Source organism: Tachyglossus aculeatus, chromosome 2 (assembly GCF_015852505.1).
Source record: "Tachyglossus aculeatus isolate mTacAcu1 chromosome 2, mTacAcu1.pri, whole genome shotgun sequence".
NCBI classification, from domain to species: domain Eukaryota; kingdom Metazoa; phylum Chordata; class Mammalia; order Monotremata; family Tachyglossidae; genus Tachyglossus; species Tachyglossus aculeatus.
Window position 1 is genome coordinate 129,645,791 of NC_052067.1, and position 21,072 is coordinate 129,666,862.

General features: G+C 45.1%; 1 protein-coding gene across 1 annotated transcript in view; it reads right to left on the reverse strand.

Annotated features, from left to right (window-relative positions):
• The window catches only part of MYCBP2 (MYC binding protein 2), a 404,370-nt gene that overhangs the window by 16,212 nt on the left and 367,086 nt on the right, over nt 1–21,072 (reverse strand). The window contains exons 75-82 of the mRNA XM_038763035.1: nt 20,717–20,813; nt 11,952–12,071; nt 9,501–9,602; nt 7,469–7,597; nt 6,155–6,287; nt 4,840–4,943; nt 3,417–3,605; nt 2,531–2,638 (exon numbers count right to left, since the gene is read on the reverse strand). Coding sequence (XP_038618963.1) covers nt 2,531–2,638; nt 3,417–3,605; nt 4,840–4,943; nt 6,155–6,287; nt 7,469–7,597; nt 9,501–9,602; nt 11,952–12,071; nt 20,717–20,813 — 982 coding nt within the window. The remainder of the gene's footprint in view (nt 1–2,530; nt 2,639–3,416; nt 3,606–4,839; nt 4,944–6,154; nt 6,288–7,468; nt 7,598–9,500; nt 9,603–11,951; nt 12,072–20,716; nt 20,814–21,072) is intronic.

A 21,072-nucleotide genomic window follows, 5' to 3' on the forward strand; every position in this document is an offset into this window, starting at 1 on the left:
GGAAAGAGCACGGGCTTGGGAGCCAGAGGTCCGCCACTTGTCAGTTGTGTGAATTTCGACAATTCACGTAACTTCTCTGTGCCTCGGTTACCTCATCTATAAAATGGGGATTAAGACTGTGAGACCAGACTGTGAGCCCACTGTTGGGTAGGGACTGTCTCTATATGTTGCCAACTTGTACTTCCCAAGTGCTTAGTACAGTGCTCTGCACACAGTAAGCGCTCAATAAATACGATTGATTGATTGATTACCCCAGTGCTCAGAACGGTGCTTGCCACATAAGCGCTTAACAAATACCATCATCGTTATTATTATTATTAATATTATGCCAAGTGGCAGGAATATCCACGGTGATAAGGCTCTATGGCCAGAGGCTTTATAAGAGCAGAGGAGTTGAACGCCCTTAAATGCAGTTCTGAGTTTGTGACTTGTTGATTAATAATTAAAAAAAAGTTGATAGTTCTATCTCTGACATCAACCTGACAGCCCAAAGGCTATCTGATCTTGGGTTAGGAAGGGGTATGCTATTCCCATGAAGCTCCAACGACCTCTTCCCCTCTGCCTTCAAATATGCCCAGGTCTCCCCCATCCTAAAAAAACCCTCTCTTGACCCCACTGGCTCCTCCAGTTATCGCCCTATCTCCCTCCTACCCTTCCTTTCTAAACTCCTAGAATGAGTCATCTACTCTCGCTGCCTCGAATTCCAACTCCAACTCTCTCCTGGACCCCCTCCAATCTGGCTTCCGTCCCCTCCACTCCACCGAAGCTGCCCTCTCAAAGGTCACCAATGACCTCCTTCTTGCCAAATCCAACGGCTCCTACTCTATCCTAATCCTCCTCGACCTCTAAGCTGCCTCTGACACTGTCGACCATCCCCTTCTCCTCAAAACGTTATCCAGCCTTGGCTTCACAGACTCCGTCCTCTCCTGGTTCTCTTCTTATCTCTCTGGCCGTTCATTCTCAGTCTCCTTCGTGGGCTCTTCCTCCCCTCTCCCATCCCCTTACTGTAGGGGTTCCTCAAGGGTCAGTTCTTGGTCCCCTTCTGTTCTCTACACTCACTCCCTTGGTGAACTCATTCGTTCCCATGGCTTCAACTATCATCTCTGCGCAGATGACACCCAAGTCTACAACTCCTCCCCTATTCTCTCTCCCTTCCTTCAGGCTCGTATCTCCTCCTGCCTTCAGGACATCTCCACATGGATGCCTGTCCACCACCTAAAACTTAACATGTCCAAGACTGAACTCCTTATCTTCCCTCCCAAACCCTGCCCTCTCCCTGACTTTCCCATCACTGTGGACGCACTACCATCCTTCCCGTCTCACAAGCCCACCACCTTGGTGTCATCCTTGACTCTGCTCTCTCATTCATCCCACACATCCAATTCGTCACCAAAACCGGCCGGTCTCACCTTTACAACATCACCAAGATCCACCCTTTCCTGTCCACCTAAACTGCTACCTTGTTGGTACAATCATCCTATCCCGACTGGATTACTGTATCAGCCTCCTTTCTGATCTCCCAACCTCCTGTCTCTCCCCGCTTCAATCTATACTTCACTCTGATGCCCGGATTATCATTCTACAGAAATGCTCTGGGCATGTCACTCCCCTCCTCAAAAATCTCTAGTGGTTGCCTATCAACCTTCACATGAAGCTAAAACTCCTCACTCTCGGCTTCAAAGGCTGTCCATCACCTTGCCGCTTCCTACCTCACCTCCCTTCTCTCCTTCTCCAGCCCAGCCCACACACTCCGCTGCTCTGCCGCTAACCTCCTCACTGTGCCTCGTTCTCGTCTGTCCAGCCGTCGACCTCCGGCCCACGTCCTACCTCTGGCCTGGAATGCCCTCCCTCCTCATATCCACCAAGCTAGCCCTCTTCCCCCCTTCAAAGCTCTAGAGAGCCCACCTCCTCCAGGAGGCCTTCCCAGACTGAGCCCCCCTTTTCCTCTGCTCCTTCTCCCCTCCCCATCGCCCCTACTCCCTCCCTCTGCTCTACCTCCTTCCCCGTCCCACAGTACTTGTGTATATTTATACATAATTATTATTCTATTTATTTTATTAATGATGTATATCTATAATTCTCTTTATTTTGATGCTGTTGATGCCTGTCTACTTGTTTTGTTTTGTTGTCTGTCTCCCCCTTCAAGACTGTGAGCCCGTTGCTGGGTACGGACTGTCACTATCTGTTGCCAAATCGTACTTTCCAAGTGCTTAGTACAGTGCTCTGCACACAGTAAGCACTCAGGAAATACAACTGAATGAATATCTAATAACACATGCCAAAACGTTGAAGACTGGTTTATACTCTGAACCAGTTTTCCTGAGTGATGTAGATCGAAAGATGATAAATTCATTGCTCTTTAGCCTGTTCAGATCAAAAAGGAATGAAATGACGTGTGTCTATTACTTAGAATGGGAGCCTTCTGTGGGACAGGCACTGCATCCCACCTAATCGACCTTTAGATTTTCGGACGTCCAAAGATCGGGTACAGTTGAATAAAAAGTAGACAGGGTCCTTCATTTTTCCATACCTTGCAAATGGGACAAGATATAAACCCAAATGTTATCCGTGGCCCAAGCCACCTGTTTTCCAAAACCCGTCGGCAGCACTGCAAGTGGAACACGTGACTACAGTCCAGCTTTAGAAAAGGAAAGAGAGAGATAGGTAAGCTCGGCAAATTCAGAGTAAACACTTCACGAATCGGAAGGTGACCCATAACTCGATGCTGTTCTTTCTCCATTACCGCATCTGAATTGCTTCTCCTGTCTTACATATTTATTACTCTATTTATTTATGTATTTATTTATTTAACTTGTACATTTCTATCCTATTTATTTTATTTTGTTGGTATGTTTGGTTCTGTTCTCTGTCTCCCCCTTTTAGACTGTGAGCCCACTGTTGGGTAGGGACTGTCTCTATGTGTTGCCAATTTGTACTTCCCAAGCGCTTAGTACAGTGCTCTGCACATGGTAAGCGCTCAATAAATACGATTGATTGATTGATTGATTGATTAGGACCGAGTACATGCATGTGCTTAATAAGAAGCACACTTAATACATATTAGAGACGATCATGTCACATGAAAGTCTGATGGAGGAGCTGTCTGGTTCAATCTGTGGATTACCACAATCCTCCGTGGCCCACGCTCGCCTACGCATCATGGGAGACGCGGCCATCTGGGAAAGAGCCTATCTTTTTTGGAAATGGTACTGACGGTTACATCGACTCAGTTTTCCAATGTTCAGAAATCCCAGAACGCTGTACGCTCGCCCAAGTTTGGATACCTTTGTGACACTAGGGAACTACGTGACTCACGCCAAAGATTTTAGCCACCCGTCCATTTCGAACGCTCCCGCTGGAAAATCCTCTCCGCTTCTCCGAACGGACTACCCAGAGTCTTAAAAACGAATGCCAACCTGGATGGCCGGGGCCGCGGAAAGGGCTTCCGTGAAACAGATCATGCACATGTCATCGGCATCTTGCTTCAGCGTTGCGGCGTTTTTATCACAGCCGTACAGGCAGGGCAGACAGTGGTCTTCATTTTTAACACCTCCGCAAGGATGGCCACAGGGATGAGTCTTGCTACAGGCTATCTTAGCATACTCCTAGTCGAGAAGGAGTCAGCGCAAGAATTTTCAGTTTTTACACCACCTTCCTTGCTAACTGCAACACAACTGAGACATTCATTCGTGCAGTCGCCTTGCTGCGACCCAGAAAATGTTGTTTTCTAGCTACAGGGACAGCGACAGGGAACGAATAATCTATCACGTTTTGATATTCACCTAATTTTTTCATCTTGGAAGTAGGGAGGGATCTGGTCTAGCAACATTACTGCAGTGTACTCTCCCAAGCCCTTAGTTCAGAATTCTACCCACAGTAAACACTTTCATTCAGTCCATCGCATTTATTGAGCGCTTACTGTGTGCAGAGCACTGTACTAACCCACTGACTGAATGATCGGCTTTTGTTCCTGGACAGCAAACGGAGGAACTACTAATTACAACGGAATGCTTTATGCACCAGGAATTCTAAATGAAAATAGTCATGTCCAAAATATTCTATTTTTTCGCCTGTCCACAGTATTTATCAGGGCCAAAGGAAGCAAAATACCAAGAGGTAAGAAATTTTCTTTAGGAAGCGAGGGAAATAAGTGAAGAAGATTAAGTAACTAACCTCCCCAAATTTAATGGAGCATAAGATTATTTCATCTATGTTCAATTTTTTTTGGACCGCTCTATAACTCCGGCATAACCACCTCTTTCCGCACTGGCACTAAGAGGTTTGGGTCTCTCAAATTCCTAGTACTGTGCCGTGCACTCAGTAGATGTTCAGTATTAATGATTGATTGATCCACCTAATGACTTTAAGTCACGAGAAGCCAGGAGGCCTGGTGGATAGGGCATGGAAGTCAAAAGGATCTGGGTTCTAATCCCGGCTCTGCCACTGGTCTGCTGTGTGACTTTGGGCAAGATGCTTCACTTCTCGGTGCCTCAGTTACCTCATCTGTAAAATAGGGATTAAGGGATTGTCCACGTCCGACCTGGTTAGCTTGAATCCGCCACAGCGCTTACTTCAGCGCCCGGCATATAATAAGTGCTTAACAAATGCCGTAAAAAAAAAAAAAGGACCATCCTTTTAGACTGTGAGCCCACTGGTGGGTAGGGACTGTCTCTATGTGTTGCCAATTTGTACTTCCCAAGCGCTTAGTACAGTGCTCTGCACATAGTAAGCGCTCAATAAATACGATTGATTGATTGATTGATTGACCACTATGGAACGTGCTATCGGGATGACTTATTGTGACAGAATTCCCCCCACCGTGTTTTTCCCGCACCGTACCTGACAATCAGCATCAGGACATACGCTGCCCACGGAAGAAAGCTCTGTCCCGTTCCTCGAACCACAGAAACGACACGCGTCTGAGCTGCTTGTAGCCGGTTTGCCTAGATCCGAAGGGGAAAAATGAAAATCCTCTCAAATAAAAAGAGCCGCCCAGCTAATTTACAAAACAGCGTGAGTACAGCGCTACAGTACGCTCGCCGTGGGCAGCAAATGTGTCTGTGTGTTCTACTGTTCCAATGTACTCTACCAAGCACTTAGTACAGTGCTCTGCACAGTGAGCGCTCAGTAAATACCATTGCCTGACTAAAGAATAACCAGTACATCTAAAATGTCTTGCTTTCTTCTTGGGATCAAAGGAGTTTATACAGAAGTCATTGGACCCGTTTCTCTAACTGGAATTTCATTAGTGTCACACACTACGAAGAGATGATATAATGCTCTAGATTTTATTAGATCGTACTGCAGTTGGAAGATAGATGTTTAGAAGATTATTGTCCATTTTCCTTTGCTGAAACTTAACAAAACTTCTGTTTTGTTGTCTGTCTCCCCCTTCTAGACTGTGAGCCCACTGTTGGGTAGGGACCATCTCTATGTGTTGCCAACTTGTACTTCCCAAGCGCTTAGCACAGTGCTCTGCACACAGTAAGCGCTCAATAAATACGATTGATTGATTGATTGGATGAAAATTTTTCTCGGAACACTTTCCGTTTTGAATTTGAAGACGCTCTGCCTTCAAATCGCTCCCTTAAAATGGACAACAAATGTAGTCAGTATCCACAACTGTGATGGCACAGTGGGTACAGCCCAGGCCTCGGAGTCAAAAGGTCATGAGTACTAGCCCCTGCTCTGTCACTTTCATTCATTCAATGGTATTTATTGGGCGCTTACTGTGTGCAGAGCACTGGACTAAGCGCTTGGGAAGTACAATTCGGCAACAGATGAGACGGTCCCTACCCAACAACGGGCTCACAGTCTACAAGGGGCAGACAGACAACAAAACGAAACATGTGGACAGCTGTCAAGTCCTCAGAACAAATAGAAATAAAGCTAGATGCAATCATTAACAAAATAAATAAAATGGAGTAATAAACCTGTACAACTGCTGTGTGACCTTGGGCAAGTCACTTGACTTCTCTGGGCCTCAGTTACCTCATCTGGAAAATGGGGATCGAGACTGTGAGCCCCATGTGGGACAGGGACTGTGTCCAACCCGATCTGCTTATGTCCACCCCAGCGCTTAGTACAGTGCCTGGCACATGGTAAGTGCTCAACAGATACCACCATCATCATCATTATTATTTCTATTTTGTACCTGTGTGTTCCCGGAACTCCACCATCGCCTTCATGGTTTTGGAATCGGCTAATGCCATCAGCCAGAACAATTTAGTTCTACCACACCCCTCATGAAGATCGACCTTGATAGCTTCTTCCTCTTCTTTGAACACCTATAAGTTCAACCAAGACGAAACACAAGATTTTTTGGTTCAACCAAGATGAAACACAAGATTTTTTGTTCTACTCTAGAACCAAAAACCTACAGAACTACACATAGGACACACTGAGAGATCTATACTTAGGACAAAAGGATACAGAAAAATGGGCATGCACATGGAGAATTTTCAAACACTGTTAGTGTCTCGTGGATAAAGGTGATGATTTTTGCTCAAAAGGAACAGACTGTGAGCCCCATAATAATAATAATAATAATAGTGATGGCATTTATTAAGTACTTACTATGTGCAAAGCACAGTCCTAAGCGCTGGGGTGGATACAAGGTGATCAGGTTGTCCCACGTGGGGCTCACAGTCTTAATCCCCATTTTACCGATGGGGTAACTGAGGCCCAGAGAAGTGACTTGCCCCACGTCACACAGCTGGCAAATGGCAGAGCCGGGATTTGAACCCATGACCTCTGACTCCAAAGCCCTGGCTCTTTCCACTGAGCCCACGCTGCTTCTCTATCTTCTGTCCCCATGTGGGACAGGGACTGTGTCCAACCAGATAAACTTGCATCTACCCCAGAGATTAGGACATAGTAAGCGCTTAGCAAACACCATCAAAAAAACCTTCTAGGGATAAAACTCTAAGCTATAAAAACTAAGAAAATGGAAGTTACACCTCTATAAAACTATGCTGCCTCGTGGAGGTAGGGGGGTTGTCCTCATTAATTGTAAGATCATTAGGGAAGCAGCGTGGTCCGGTGATAAGAGCATGCGCCTGGAAGTCCAAAGGACGTGAGTTCTAATTCCGGCTCCACCCCTAATTTGCCGTGTGACCTTGGGCAAGTCACTTCACTTCTCCGTGCCTCAGCTACCTCATCTGCAAAATGGGGACTAAGACCGTGAACCTCATGTGGGACAAACCGATTTGCTTGTATCCATTCCAACACTTAGTACAGTGCTTGGCACAGAGTAATCGTTCAACAAATGCACAATTACTCATTAGTATCATATTGTAACGGTGAGTTAGATGTATCAGAAGTTGGTAACCCATGTGTCTTCTATAAATCAATAAGGGTGACGCTTCTAACTCTAGAGAGATTAAGCAATGAAACACTGTTTTCTTAATCTCCCAGACTGTAAAATACCACATAGCTGCGAAATATAAACACCGGTTACACTCGTCACCTGTCTTTGATGAGTTTTTGTTCGGCGATGAAGATGGAGGAATCTGTCACAGTCAGTGCATAGATTTCCACACACGTTGCATAAAATGATTGCTGCAGTTTCACCATCATCATGGTTATCACACATAGGCTGGAATTCAAAGGAAAGAAGGATAAATCCCAATTGTAAAAATAAACGGAAAACAAAATATCTCTCCAGGCAGCTGCATGAACTGAAGGCAATTTATTTTCAGGGATTTAAATCTTCAGTTTTTAAAAGTCAACCAGAATAACGACCTGTAAATTGAACTCGATACCAGACTATCAAAGATTCGTGAAAGTACCCAGGATACTTTTTCTTCATACTTTTAAAAATTTCCTCACCACACACCAAAGGCTAAATCTACATATGTTCTAAGTGAACAACAATCAATTTTGAAAATTTGCAAGACTCCTTCCAAAGATATTTGGTTCCAATATTAAATACTGCCTTTCTAAGACTCATTTTCAGGGGGAGAAAGCTACTTTATAAAGGCTTAAAGGATAAATACAAATTATGTTGAGCAGCAAAAATACTCACGTTGCCCTAGGGTAGGAGTGTACTTTCATTTAAACTTTCACAGTGAATTTTCCAAAAACGCCAGTGACTATGATGCTGGGTTAGAAAAATCAAAACTAGAAGATCAGGTGGTAGAATGGGTGGCAAAATAAAAGTGTTCTCTGTTTTCGTAAAAGGAAATCTGCAAAGCACTTTTCCCTTTTCAGATTAGTCTTTTGCTCTGCTTGGGTACTAATTTATTTCTTCCGTGCTTTGTTTTTTTGGCAAGCATTTTGATTTCCTTGATCAGTCATTCGACAGGGTGGATTTTTTTTCCTTTTCGGTAAAGAATATAAAGTGAGAGCACTATGTTTTTCCCTGCTGTGTTCATTTTTTTTCTGGTTATCAATCGAGAAATTCTATTTCTGTTTAGTTCTGCCTTCTGACAATTGCCGTGTCTTCCTTCCTTACACATTTGAGTAAAAACAAGTATCACTCTCTCCCATTTTATAATAATAAAAACCTTTTTTGGGGGGTGATATACACCTCTCCACTCCCATACCTTCTAAACTCAGTTGCTTTCTCCTACCTATACTATTGTCTTACATACTATGCCGTGAGGAACCTGAGGGTAGAGATCATATCTAATTCTTTGGTACAGTGCCGAACAAAAATATACTAAATACTGCTGACTGATTAAAAATGTTCCTCCTTAGGTAAACTACTGAGTTCGTCTTTTTAGAGGGAGTTGGTTTGTTTTGTGTCTCCACTTTGCACTTTGTTTAGCCTTCTCAGAGGTTTCACTGTAAACACACATTATGAAAGGGATTCTCCCCCACTTATGCTTCTTTTAACTTCAGATTTTAAGATTCGCATCAAAGTTATTTCCCAAATCAAACACACACCCATATTTTAGAGGTCAGAAGACAAATTCGCTTATCGCCACGTGTAATATGCATTTAAAATTTAGAATTCTTGAGGGCTGATTCAGGGCTTGGAAATACCGTACAGTCAATATTCAGTTACACAGAGCCCTGCCGTGTTCTCGCAGCGAGAAGCTGCGTGGCCTAGTGGAAAGAGCACCGGCCTGGGCGTCACAGCACCTGGGTTCGAATCCTCCACTTGCCTGCGGTGTGTCCTCGGGCAAGTCATTTCAATTCTCTGGGCCTCAGGTCCCTCCTCGGCGAAATGGGGATTCAGTACTTGTGCTCCCTCCTACTTGGACCGTGCGTGCCATGGTGGATCTGATCACCTCGTATCTACCTCAGTGCTCAGAAAAGCGCTTGGCAGACAGTAGGCGCTTAATGAATACCATGGCTACTGTCATGATCAAGGCACCTGGAAGCAGCTGGGGTTGAGAAGGGCCCCAGGGTGTGTAGGTGAGCAAGAGGATGGCTTGGGGCAGGGAAAACTGGGCCTCAGAACTGTAGAAGTGCCCAAGGCTTGGGGCCCACGAGGAGGCCGACGCGGAAAGTCAAATTCACCCCTCTCTCCTGTCAAAAATGTCTGCTCTTACCATTTGCTTCTGTTGCCCATCCTTTCCCATCCATCTGCCGGAGGACAGCCGATCTACGTGGTCCTGATCGAGGACACAAAGTGAAGCGAGAGCCAGCCATAACTGCGGAAACACGAGGACATGTGAGGGAAAACTTGAGGAGAGTTACTCCATTTATTTATTTATTCATTTTACTTGTACACATCTATTCTATTTATTTTATTTTGTTAGTATGTTGGGTTTTGTTCTCTGTCTCCCCCTTGTAGACTGTGAGCCCACTGTTGGGTAGGGACTGCCTCTATATGTTGCCAACTTGTACTTCCCAAGCGCTTAGTACAGTGTTCTGCACATAGTAAGCGCTCAATAAATACGATTGATGATGATGATGATGATGTTGGGTTTTGTTCTCTGTCTCCCCCTTTTAGACTGTGAGCCCACTGTTGGGTAGGGACTGCCTCTATATGTTGCCAACTTGTACTTCCCAAGTGCTTAGTACAGCGCTCTGCGCACAGTAAGCGCTCAATAAATACGATCGATTGATTGATTGATTGATTGAGAGAGAAGTTATTGTTAGTATTGTCCTTAAGGAACTTGTTAAGCACTTACTATGTGCCAAGCACTGATCTAGGCACTGGGGCGAGTTATTCAGGTCGGGTACAGTCCCTGTCCCACATGGGGCTCACAAAGCAGACGTTTCTCCCAACTACTTTTCTTTTTCTCCAGCTGAAAGTACTGTAATGTCGTAGGTTATAGTCGATTTTCTTGCCTCAGACCTATCCCCTGAAGAGATTACTATTATTATTGTCGTATTCGTTAAGTGCTTATTATATAATAATGATAGCATTTATTGAGCGCTTACTCTGTGCAAAGCACTATTCTAAGCGCTGGGGTAGATACAAGGTGATCAGGTTGTCCCACGGGGGGCTCACAGTCTTAATCCCCATTGTACAGATGAGGCAACTGAGGCCCAGAGAAGTGAAGTGACTTGCCCAAAGTCCCACAGCTGACAACTGGCAGAGGCGGGATTTGAACCCGTGACCTCTGGGCCTCAGTTACCGCATCTGTAAAATGGGGATGAAGACTGTGAGCCCCCCGTGGGACAACCTGATCACCTTGTAACCTCCCCAGTGCTTAGAACAGTGCTTTGCATATAGTAAGCGCGTAATAAATGCCATCATTATTATTATTATTACCTGCACTTTAAAACTAGGTTGGGGAAACAAAGGTATAGAACTGAAGGGAGGGCGGGAATCGCAGTGTGGTTTAGTGGACAGGGCCCCGGGCTGAGAGTCAGACGCATCTGGGTTCTAATCCTGGCTCTGCCACTTGTCTGCTGTGTGACCTTGGGCGAGCCACTTGACTTCTCTGGGCCTCAGTTACCTCGTCTCTAAATGGGGAGGTGAAGACTGTGAGCCCCATGCATGACCTGATTAGCTGGTATCTCCCCAGTGCGTAGTACCCTGGCACATCAATCAATCAGTCAATCGTATTTATTGAGCGCTTACTGTGTGCAGAGCACTGTACTGACCGCTTGGGAAGTCCAAGTTGGCAACATATAGAGACAGTCCCTACCCAACAGTGGGCTCACAGTCTAAAAGGGGGAGACAGAGAACAAAACCAAACATGCTAACAAAATAAAATAAATAGGATTTGTACAAGTAAAATAAATAAATAGAGTAATAAATCCGTACAAACATATATACATATATAAAGGTGCCGTGGAGAAGGGAAGGAGGTTAGATGAGGGGGATGGAGAGGGGGACAAAATTGAAATTGTTCTCAACTATGATCTATTCTCCCACAAATGCAGGGAAATAAATCTTAATTCCACCCATGCTACTCCAGGGATGTAATAATAGGGAAATCTGGAGGGGGAGAGGAAGGAAGGGGCTCAGTCTGGGAAGGCCTCCTGGAGGAGGTGAGCTCTCAGTAGGGCCTATCTCATAAAACAAAAAAACCCAACACAAAACAAGAGACATCATAGGCTCCCCCGGAAACTCATTAAAGTCACTGCAGTTGACTTCTCTCATTCTGTCTGCGAGCACTGTTTTCTTCCTAATGATGTCCCAAAGCTTTCTTCAACGTACCCTCTTTCTCCCATAAAACATTTCTCTTCTTCCTCCCAATTTCTCTAAAAAAGTCCGTCTTAAACCATTAATTGCATGCTGTAGCCTGCAAGGTATACAACCGACCATATAATAAAGGAAGGGCCCCTATGTCCTGCTACGAAACTCCACTTGCGTTATCCTTGTACAGTTCAGATGAACTTTCAGTAAAATTTCAGTTAGAGGTGAGAGGAGAAAATTATAAAATATCTAGGCTAAGATAAAATTAGACAACGTACCTGCTGGAAAAGAGTTCAAGTGTATTTACTGAGCGCCTACTGTGCACAGAGCGCTAAGCGTTTGGGAGACTATAACATAGTCGGAAGGCACGTTCCCTGACAGAAAATGGAAATAATTCAAAACTCACCCTTGTTGTTGCAATGCATCGCACTGGAGATCTATACTCTTCCTCCATCTTGGTCAAGGCAATGATAGTTTCTGCAATGGCATTCTTTGTCACACGGGACCAAGCTTCGGAAAGGTGACCCTGGTGAAAAATTAATGACTAGTTAAGCTACCAATCAATCAATCAACCGTATTTATTGAGCGCTTACTGTGTGCAGAGCACTAAGTGCTTGGGAAGTACAAATTGGCAACATATAGAGACAGTCCCTACCCAACAGTGGGCTCACAGCCTAAAAGGGGGAGACAAGAGAACAAAACCAAACACACTAACAAAATAAAATAAATAGAATAGATATGTACAAGTAAAATGAATAAATAAATAGAATAATAAATATGTACAAACATGTGCTGTGGGGAAGGGAAGGAGGTAAGATGGGGGATGGAGAGGGGGACAAAATTGAAATTGTTCTCAACTATGATCTATTTTCCCACAAATGCAGGGAAATAAATCTTAATTCCACCCATGCTACTCCAGGGATGTAATAATAGGGAAATCTGGATTTAAGTGATATGAAAGATCACTTAAGCGCCCATGCTAGAGGCATAAAATCTAATCCTGTAATCCAACGATCCACGATGGAAATGGTAAAAAATAAAAAAATCCAAAAACTGAGGTTCAATTCGCTCTTTCTTTCTGATTTCAGGAGGGGGTTCTTGATGGTGTAGTGGAAGTCGGAAGGTCATCAATCAATCAATCAATCAATCGTATTTATTGAGCACTTACTGTGTGCAGAGCACTGTACTAAGCGCTCGGGAAGTACAAGTTGGCAACATATAGAGACAGTCCCTAAGGTCATGGGTTCTAATCCCTGCTCCACCACTTATCTGCTGTATGACCTTGGGCAAGTCACTTCACTTCTCTGTGCCTCAGTTACCTCATCTGTAAAGTGGGGATTGAGACTCTTTGCCCCTCGTAGGACAGGGGACTGTGTCCAACCTGACTGGCTTGTATCTAACCCAGCACGTAGAATGGTGCCTGGCACAAAGTAAGCGCTTAAAAAATACCGCAATTATTAGGATTAATTATTATTACAAGGAAGTACAGAATGGGAGAGCTGAGTCTCAAGTCTTTCAGGCCTCTAGAAAACTCATATTAAATGTCTATAAATCAACGGGTCCTGCTGGCTCCCTACTAAGCAAATTCCAGAGCTGTACAAAGGTCTCATTGGATTTCCCCAACTTGTACTTCCCAAGCACTTAGTACAGTGCTCTGCACACAGTAAGCACTCAATAAATACTACTGAATGAATGAATGAATGACTGAGTTTCCTTAAAGTGGTTCACACTCACCCATCTCCTCTCCCTGCTACCCACATGAGAGAGGCGGAGGTGGGAGATCTTGAGGGAAGGATCAATCAATCGTATTTATTGAGTGCTTACTGTGTGCAGAGCACTGTACTAAGCGCCTGGGAAGTACAAGTTGGCAACATATAGAGACAGTCCCTACCCAACAGTGGGCTCACAGTCTAAAAGGGTGGGCTCACAGTCTAAAAGATCCAGCAGCATTCATTCATTTAATCAACCAATCAACCAATCATATTTATTGAGCGCTTACTGCGTGCAGAGCTCTGTACTAAGTGCTTGGGAAGTACAAGTTGGCAACATATAGAGACGGTCCCTACCCAACAGTGGGCTCACGGTCTAAAAGAGTGGGCTCACAGTCTAAAAGATCCAGCAGCATTCATTCATTTAATCAATCAATCAATCGTATTTATTGAGCGCTTACTGCGTGCAGAGCACTGTACTAAGCGCTTGGGAAGTACAAGTTGGCAACATATAGAGACAGTCCCCACCCAACAGGGGGCTCACAGTCTAAAAGAGTGGGCTCACAGTCTAAAAGATCCAGCAGCATTCATTCATTTAATCAATCAATCAATAAATCATATTTATTGAGCGCTTACTGCATGCAGAGCACTGTACTAAGCGCTTGGGAAGTACAAGTTGGCAAAATATAGAGACACTCCCTACCCAACAGTGGGCTCACGGTCTAAAAGAGTGGGCTCACAGTCTCAAAGATCCAGCAGCATTCATTCATTTAATCAATCAATCAATCGTATTTATTGAGCGCTTACTGCGTGCAGAGCACTGTACTAAGCGCTTGGGAAGTACAAGTGGGCAACATATAGAGACAGTCCCTACCCAACAGTGGGCTCACGGTCTAAAAGAGTGGGCTCACAGTCTCAAAGATCCAGCAGCATTCATTCATTTAATCGTATTTACTGAGTGCTTGCTTTGGGCAAAGCACTGTACTAAGTGCTTGGGAGAGCACAATATAACAACGGGCACATGGCTGCCCACGTAGTAGAATTAACAGCATTTTAGAAACGGTCTACCCTGCGTTAGGGGACTGTTCTCTGTCTCCCCCTTTTAGACTGTGAGCCCACTGTTGGGTAGGGACCGTCTCTATATGTTGCCAGCTTGTACTTCCCGAGCGCTTAGTACAGTGCTCTGCACATAGTAAGCGCTCAATAAATACGATTGATGATGATGACGATGATCAGTCCGAAATCGAAGGAAAAAGTTGACCAGATTTCTTCCTGAAGCAGCCCTGGGGGCTGGGGGGATTCGAGGAAGAGGGGAAGCAGGAGCGGGGTTCAAAATGCGGCCTTCGGCCTGCCTCTTTCCCTCCTGACCCTGCAGCTTTTCAGAGCTGGGGGCGTGGCCTAGCGGACTGGAAGTCAAAAGGTCCTGGGTTCTAGTCCCGCTCCACCACTTCTCTGGGCCTCAGTGACCTCATCCATAAAATGGGGATTAAGACTGTGAGCCCCGCGTGGAACGGGGGCCGTGGCCACCCCGATTACACTGCAGAAGCAGCATGATGTAGTGGACTGTGAGCCCACTGTTGGGTAGGGACTGTCTCTATATGTTGCCAATTTGTACTTCCCAAGCGCTTAGTACAGTGCTCTGCACACAGTAAGCGCTCAATAAATACGATTGATGATGATGAAAACTACGGCACTAACCTGAGGGAAATTATCCAGCCACTGGGTACTCCCCAAGGAAGTTCTCTTTCACTGCGACATTTCAATCGATCAATCGATCGGATGGATGGTATTTATTGAGTGCTTATGGCATGCACAGCATTATATGAAGCGCTCAATAAATACGATTGATGATGATGATGATGACAGGTCACTGGGTTCTAATTCCGGTTCCATTACTTGCCTGCCGTGTGACCTTACTTCCCTGTGCCTCAGTTACCTCATCTGTAAAATGGGGATTGCCACTCTAAACCCCACATGAGACAGGGACTGGGTCCAACCCGATTTGTTTGTATCCACCCCAGTGCTTAGTACAGTGCTCGGCACATTGTAAGCGCTTAACATATACCATAATTATTTTTATTATTACCTACTCTAGCGCTTAGTACAGTGCCTGGCACAAAGCAAGTGCGTCACAAACACCGTTACTGTTAGCAGCATGGCTCAGTGGAACGAGCACAGGCTTTGGAGTCAGAGGACACGGGTTCAAATCCCGCCTCTGCCAATTGTCAGCTGTGTGACTTTGGGCAAGTCACTTAACTTCTCTGTGCCTCAGTTCCCTCATCTGTAAAATGGGGATTAAGGCTGTGAGCCCCCTGTGGGACAACCTGATCACCTTGAAACCTCCCCAGCACTTAGAACAGTGCTTTGCACATAGTAAGCGCCTAATAAATGCCATCATTATTACTAGAAGCAGCATGATGTAGTGGACAGATCACTGGGTTCTAATTCCAGCTCCATCACTTGCCTGCTGTGTGACCTTAGGCAAGTCACTTTACTTCTCTGTGCCTCAGTTACCTCACCTGTAAAATGGGAATTGCAACTCTAAACCCCACATGGGACAGGGACTGGGTCCAAGCCGATTTGCTTGTTTCCACCCCAGTGCTTAGTACAGTGCTTGGCACACTGTAAGTGGAAAGAGCCCGGGCTTTGGAGTCAGAGGTCACAGGTTCAAATCCCGGCTCCGCCAATTGTCAGCTGTGTGACTTTGGGCAAGTCACTTCACTTCTCTGGGCCTCAGTGACCTCACCTGGAAAATGGGGACTAAGACTGTGAGCCTCCTGGGGGGCAACCTGATCACCTTATTCATTCGTTCATTCAATCGTGTTTATTGAGCGCTTACTGTGTGCCGAGCACTGTACTAAGCGCTTGGGAAGTACAAGTTGGCAACATATAGAGACGGTCCCTACCCAACAGTGGGCTCACAGTCCCAGCGCATAGAACAGTGCTTTGCACATAGTAAGTGCATAGTACAGTGCTAAGCGCTTAGTACAGTGCTCTGCACACAGTAAGCACTCAATAAATACAATTGATGATGATGAGTAAGCACTTAAAAAATGCCATCATTAATTAATTAATTAATTAATTAATTAACAGAGGGATGTTGGGGTTGAAGGCGAGAGCTGGATGAAAAGCTGCTGGGAAGCAGCGGGCCGAAATGTCCTCCTGGGGTGTATAGGCGCTCAGTAAATATGAATGAATGGCTATTGTACTTTCCAAGTGCTTAATAATAATAATGATAATAACGGCATTTGTTAGGCCCTTACTACATGCCAAGCACTGTTCTAATACGGTGCTCCGCACGCGGAAAGCGCTCAATAAACACGACTGAATAACTATTGTACTTTTCAAGCACAGTGCTCTGCACAGAGTAAGCGCTCAATAAATACGAATGACTGAATCGAGCCGAGGAGGGTTCTAACATTGACCATCAAGGAGCAGAGCAGGAAACAATTTTTCTTTTCTTTTTGGTAGAAGAGGAAACCCATGAGCAGCTGGTGCACAGAGATTTATGACCTTTCCCCAACATGTCGCATATAGATGTCATCAGCTGTAGTATTTGTTAACTACTGTGGAAGTCATCATCAATCACATTTATTGAGCGCTTACTATGTGCAGAGCACTGTACTAAGCGCTTGGGAAGTACAAATTGGCAACATATAGAGACAGTCCCTACCCAACAGTGGGCTCACAGTCTAAAAGTCAAGATGGAAAGAAACTGACCTCCTGTGGAGGTGGGCAGCTGGGATTGTAGCTTAGAGAGCTACCTGCTAATTAATTAATTAATGATGGCATTTGTTAAGCGCTTACTATGTGCAAAGCACTGTTCTAAGCACTGGGAGGTTACAAGGTGATCAGGTTGTCCCACATGGGGCTCACAGTCTTAATCCTCATTTCCCAGACTGAGCCCCTTCCTTCCTCTCCCCCTCTCCATCCCCCCCATTTTACCTCCTTCCCTTCCCCACAGCACCTGTATCTATGGATATATGTTTGTACAGATTTATTACACTATTTATTTATTTATTTTAGACTGTTTAGACTGTTTATTTCTTTTGGACTGTGAGCCCACTGTTGGGTAAGGACTGTCTCTATATGTTGCCAATTTGTACTTCCCAAGCGCTTAGTACAGTGCCCTGCACATAGTAAGTGCTCAATAAATATGATTGATTGATTGATTATTTATTTGACTTGTACATATTTATTCTATTTATTTTATTTTGTTAGTATGTTTGGTTTTGTTCTCTGTGTCCCCCCTTTCAGACTGTGAGCCCACTGTTGGGTAGGGACTGTCTCTATCTGTTGCCAACTTGTACTTCCCAAGCGCTTAGTACAGTGCCCTGCATATAGTAAGCACTCAATAAATACGATTGAGGATGATGATGACAGATGAGGTAACTGAGGCTCAGAGAAGTGACTTGCCCAAGGTCACACAGCAGACAGGTGGCGGAGCCGGGATTCAAACCCATGACCTCTGACTCCAAAGCCTGGGCTCTTTCCACTGAGCCATGCCGCTTCTCCTTGTTAGTTGACACCCTGTCCCTGCCTTCCCTCTTTTCTCCCACCTTCTCTTCCCCGTGTTTTCTTTTCCCATCCTTACCCACAGCAGCAGCTGCCGTGACGAAGCGGTCGCGCGCAGCGTGGCGTGTTGATCTACATAAGAGAGCCCGGGCCTGGGCGCCAGAAGATCTGGGTTCTGATCCCGCTGCCGCCACTCCTTGGCTGCGGGACCTTGGACCTCTGTGCCTCGGTCTCCTCAACTGTGAAATTAGGATTCAATTCCTGTTCTCCTTCAAATTTAGGCTTATACCGCTCCTAAGCGCTTAGTGCAGTGCATGGCAGACAGTAAGCGCTCAATAAATACGAATGAATCAAGGCCCTGCTGAGAGCTCACCTCCTCCAGGAGGCCTTCCCAGACTGAGCCCCTTCCTTCCTCTCCCCCTCGTCCCCCTCTCCATCCCCCGATCTTACCTCCTTCCCTTCCCCACAGCACCTGTATATATGTATATATGTTTGTACATATTTATTACTCTATTTATTTATTTTATTTGTACATATCTATTCTATTTATTTTATTTTGTTAGTATGTTTGGTTTTGTTCTCTGTCTCCCCCTTCTAGACTGTGAGCCCACTGTTGGGTAGGGACTGTCTCTATATGTTGCCAATTTGTACTTCCCAAGCGCTTAGTACAGTGTTCTGCACATAGTAAGTGCTAAATAAATACGATTGATGATGATGATGATGATGATGAACTGTGAGAGGGGACTGCATCGACCCCAAGGCTTAGGACAGTGCTTGTCACACAGTAAGCACTTAAATACTGTATATATGTTTGTACATATTTATTTCTCTATTTATTTATTTTACTGTACATATCTATTCTACTTATTTTATTTTCTTGGTATGTTTGGTTTTGTTCTCTGTCTCCCCCTTTTAGACTGTGAGCCCACTGTTGGGTAGGGACTGTCTCTATATGTTGCCAATTTGTACTTCCCATGCGCTTAGTACAGTGCTCTGCACATAGTAAGCGCTCAATAAATACGATTGATGATGATGATGATGAGCCCACTGTTGGGTAGGGACTGTCTCTATATGTTGCCAACTTGTACTTCCCAAGCGCTTAGCACAGTGCTCTGCACACAGTAAGCGCTCAATAAATACGATTGATGAAATACTACAACTAGTGACATCTGCATGGGAGATGTTGGGGAAAGGTAACTAATTGGATGACTCTTTGAGCACCAGCTGATCAAAGGGCTCATTCTGTTTGACTCTTCTACAGATAAAAAAAAAAAAAGGGTTGCCTGCTCTTCTCCCTGATGGTCAGTGGTAGAAAATTGACATGTCAGATAAACTTGCAGCAAAGTAGAGAAGCTGTGAGGCCTGGTGGCTAGAAGCCCAGAGCCTGGGAGTCAAGAGGACCTGGGTTCTAATCCCGGATGTGCCACTTGTCTGCTGAGCAACCTTGGGCTAGTCACTTCACTTCTCTGGGCCTCATTCACCTCATCTGTAAGCAGGGGATTGAGACCGTTGAACTCCATGCGGGACATGGACTCTGTCCAACTCAATTAGCTTGTATTTACCCCGGTGCTTAGTACATCGCCTGGTATATAATTCACACTTGACCAATCCCATTAAAAAAAAAATGAATAAATTGGAAAGCTCACCAGCAAGAGAAGCGGCATGACCTGGCGGAAATAATAATAATAATAATAATGGCATTTATTAAGCACTTACTATGTGCAAAGCACTGTTCTAAGTGCTGGGGAGGTTACAAGGTGATCAGGTTGTCCCACGGGGGGCTCAGAGTCTTCATCCCCATTTCACAGATGAGGTAACTGAGGCACAGAGAAGTGACTTGCCCAAAGTCACACAGCTGACAATTGGCAGAGCCGGGATTTGAACCCATGACCTCTGACTCCAAAACCCGGGCTCTTTCCACTGAGCCACGCTGCTTCTTAGTACAGGCCTGCTTAGTACAGGCCTAAGTGTCAGAGGATCTGGGTTCTAATCCCACCTCTGTCAATTACTTGATGTGTGACATGGGGCAGGTCACTTCACTTCTCTGTGCCTCAGTCCTCCTGTTCTCCCTCCTACTTAGACTGTGAGCCCCATGCAGGACAGGGACGCCTTGTATCTACCCCAGTGCTTTGAACAGTGTTTGACACATAGTGAACGCTTAACCAATAAAGATGGTATTTGTTAAATGCTTATGATAATAATAATAATAATGATAATGGCATTTATTAAGTGCTTACTATGTGCAAAACACTCTTCTAAGCGCTGGGGAGGTTACAAGGTGATCAGGTTGCCCCACAGTGGTCTCACAGTCAATCCCCATTTTACAGATGAGGCAACTGAGGCACACAGAAGTGAAGTGACTTGCCCAAAGTCACACAGCTGACAGCTGGCAGAGCTGGGATTTGAAACCGTGACCTCTGACTCCAAAGCCCGTGCCCTTTCCACTGAGCCACGCTGCTTCTATTATGTCCCGAGCACTGTTCTAAGCACTGGGACAGATACAAGGTGATCAGATTGTCCCACGTGGGGCTCACAGTCTTCATCCCCATTTGACAGATGAGGTCACTGAGGCCCAGGGAAGTGACTTGCCCAAAATCAACACAGCTGACAAGTGGCAGAGCCGGGATTAGAACCCACGACCTCTGACTCCCAAGCCCGGGCTCTTTCCACAAAGCCACGCTGCTTTTCTAATATGCCAATACCCTAGGGACTGTCTCTATATGTTGCCAACTTGTACTTCCCAAGCGCTTGGTACAGTGCTCTGCACACAGTAAGCGCTCAATAAATACGATTGATGATGATGATAAAACAAAGAAGAAACAAGGAGGGATTTAAAAGGTCACTTAAATGGCGGCCCCTGTCAAACTCCCAGAGATTTAACTACTTGCACTGCAAATCGATCCACAGCCCCTCATTATTATCGACCTCCAAAGGGCTGGAAACTTACCGCTGCCATGTCCTTGATTAGTTTAATAATGATCTCGGAGATCTGGGTAGGAGTCGAGCCTTTCATCCACCAGTGGCTTTCACCTCGTCGAATATAACTATAAAGTTAGAGCGACAAAGTTATAGTACGTGACATATTGATTTCCAATTCTCATCCAAGCTGCAACCGCGGCACTTTCGCAGCATTTACTACTCACATTTCAAATGCTTAATTCAGTTCCTCGGGTACCGTTTATAGTCTCAGACCCGCAAACGAGAAAAAAATTAGCGAGAGTCGCCTTTTTAAGCCTCTCGAGCATGAAAGCAAACGCCTAAAGATCTAACAGAGAAGTCCCTCAGAAACCCCGACAGAAGAAG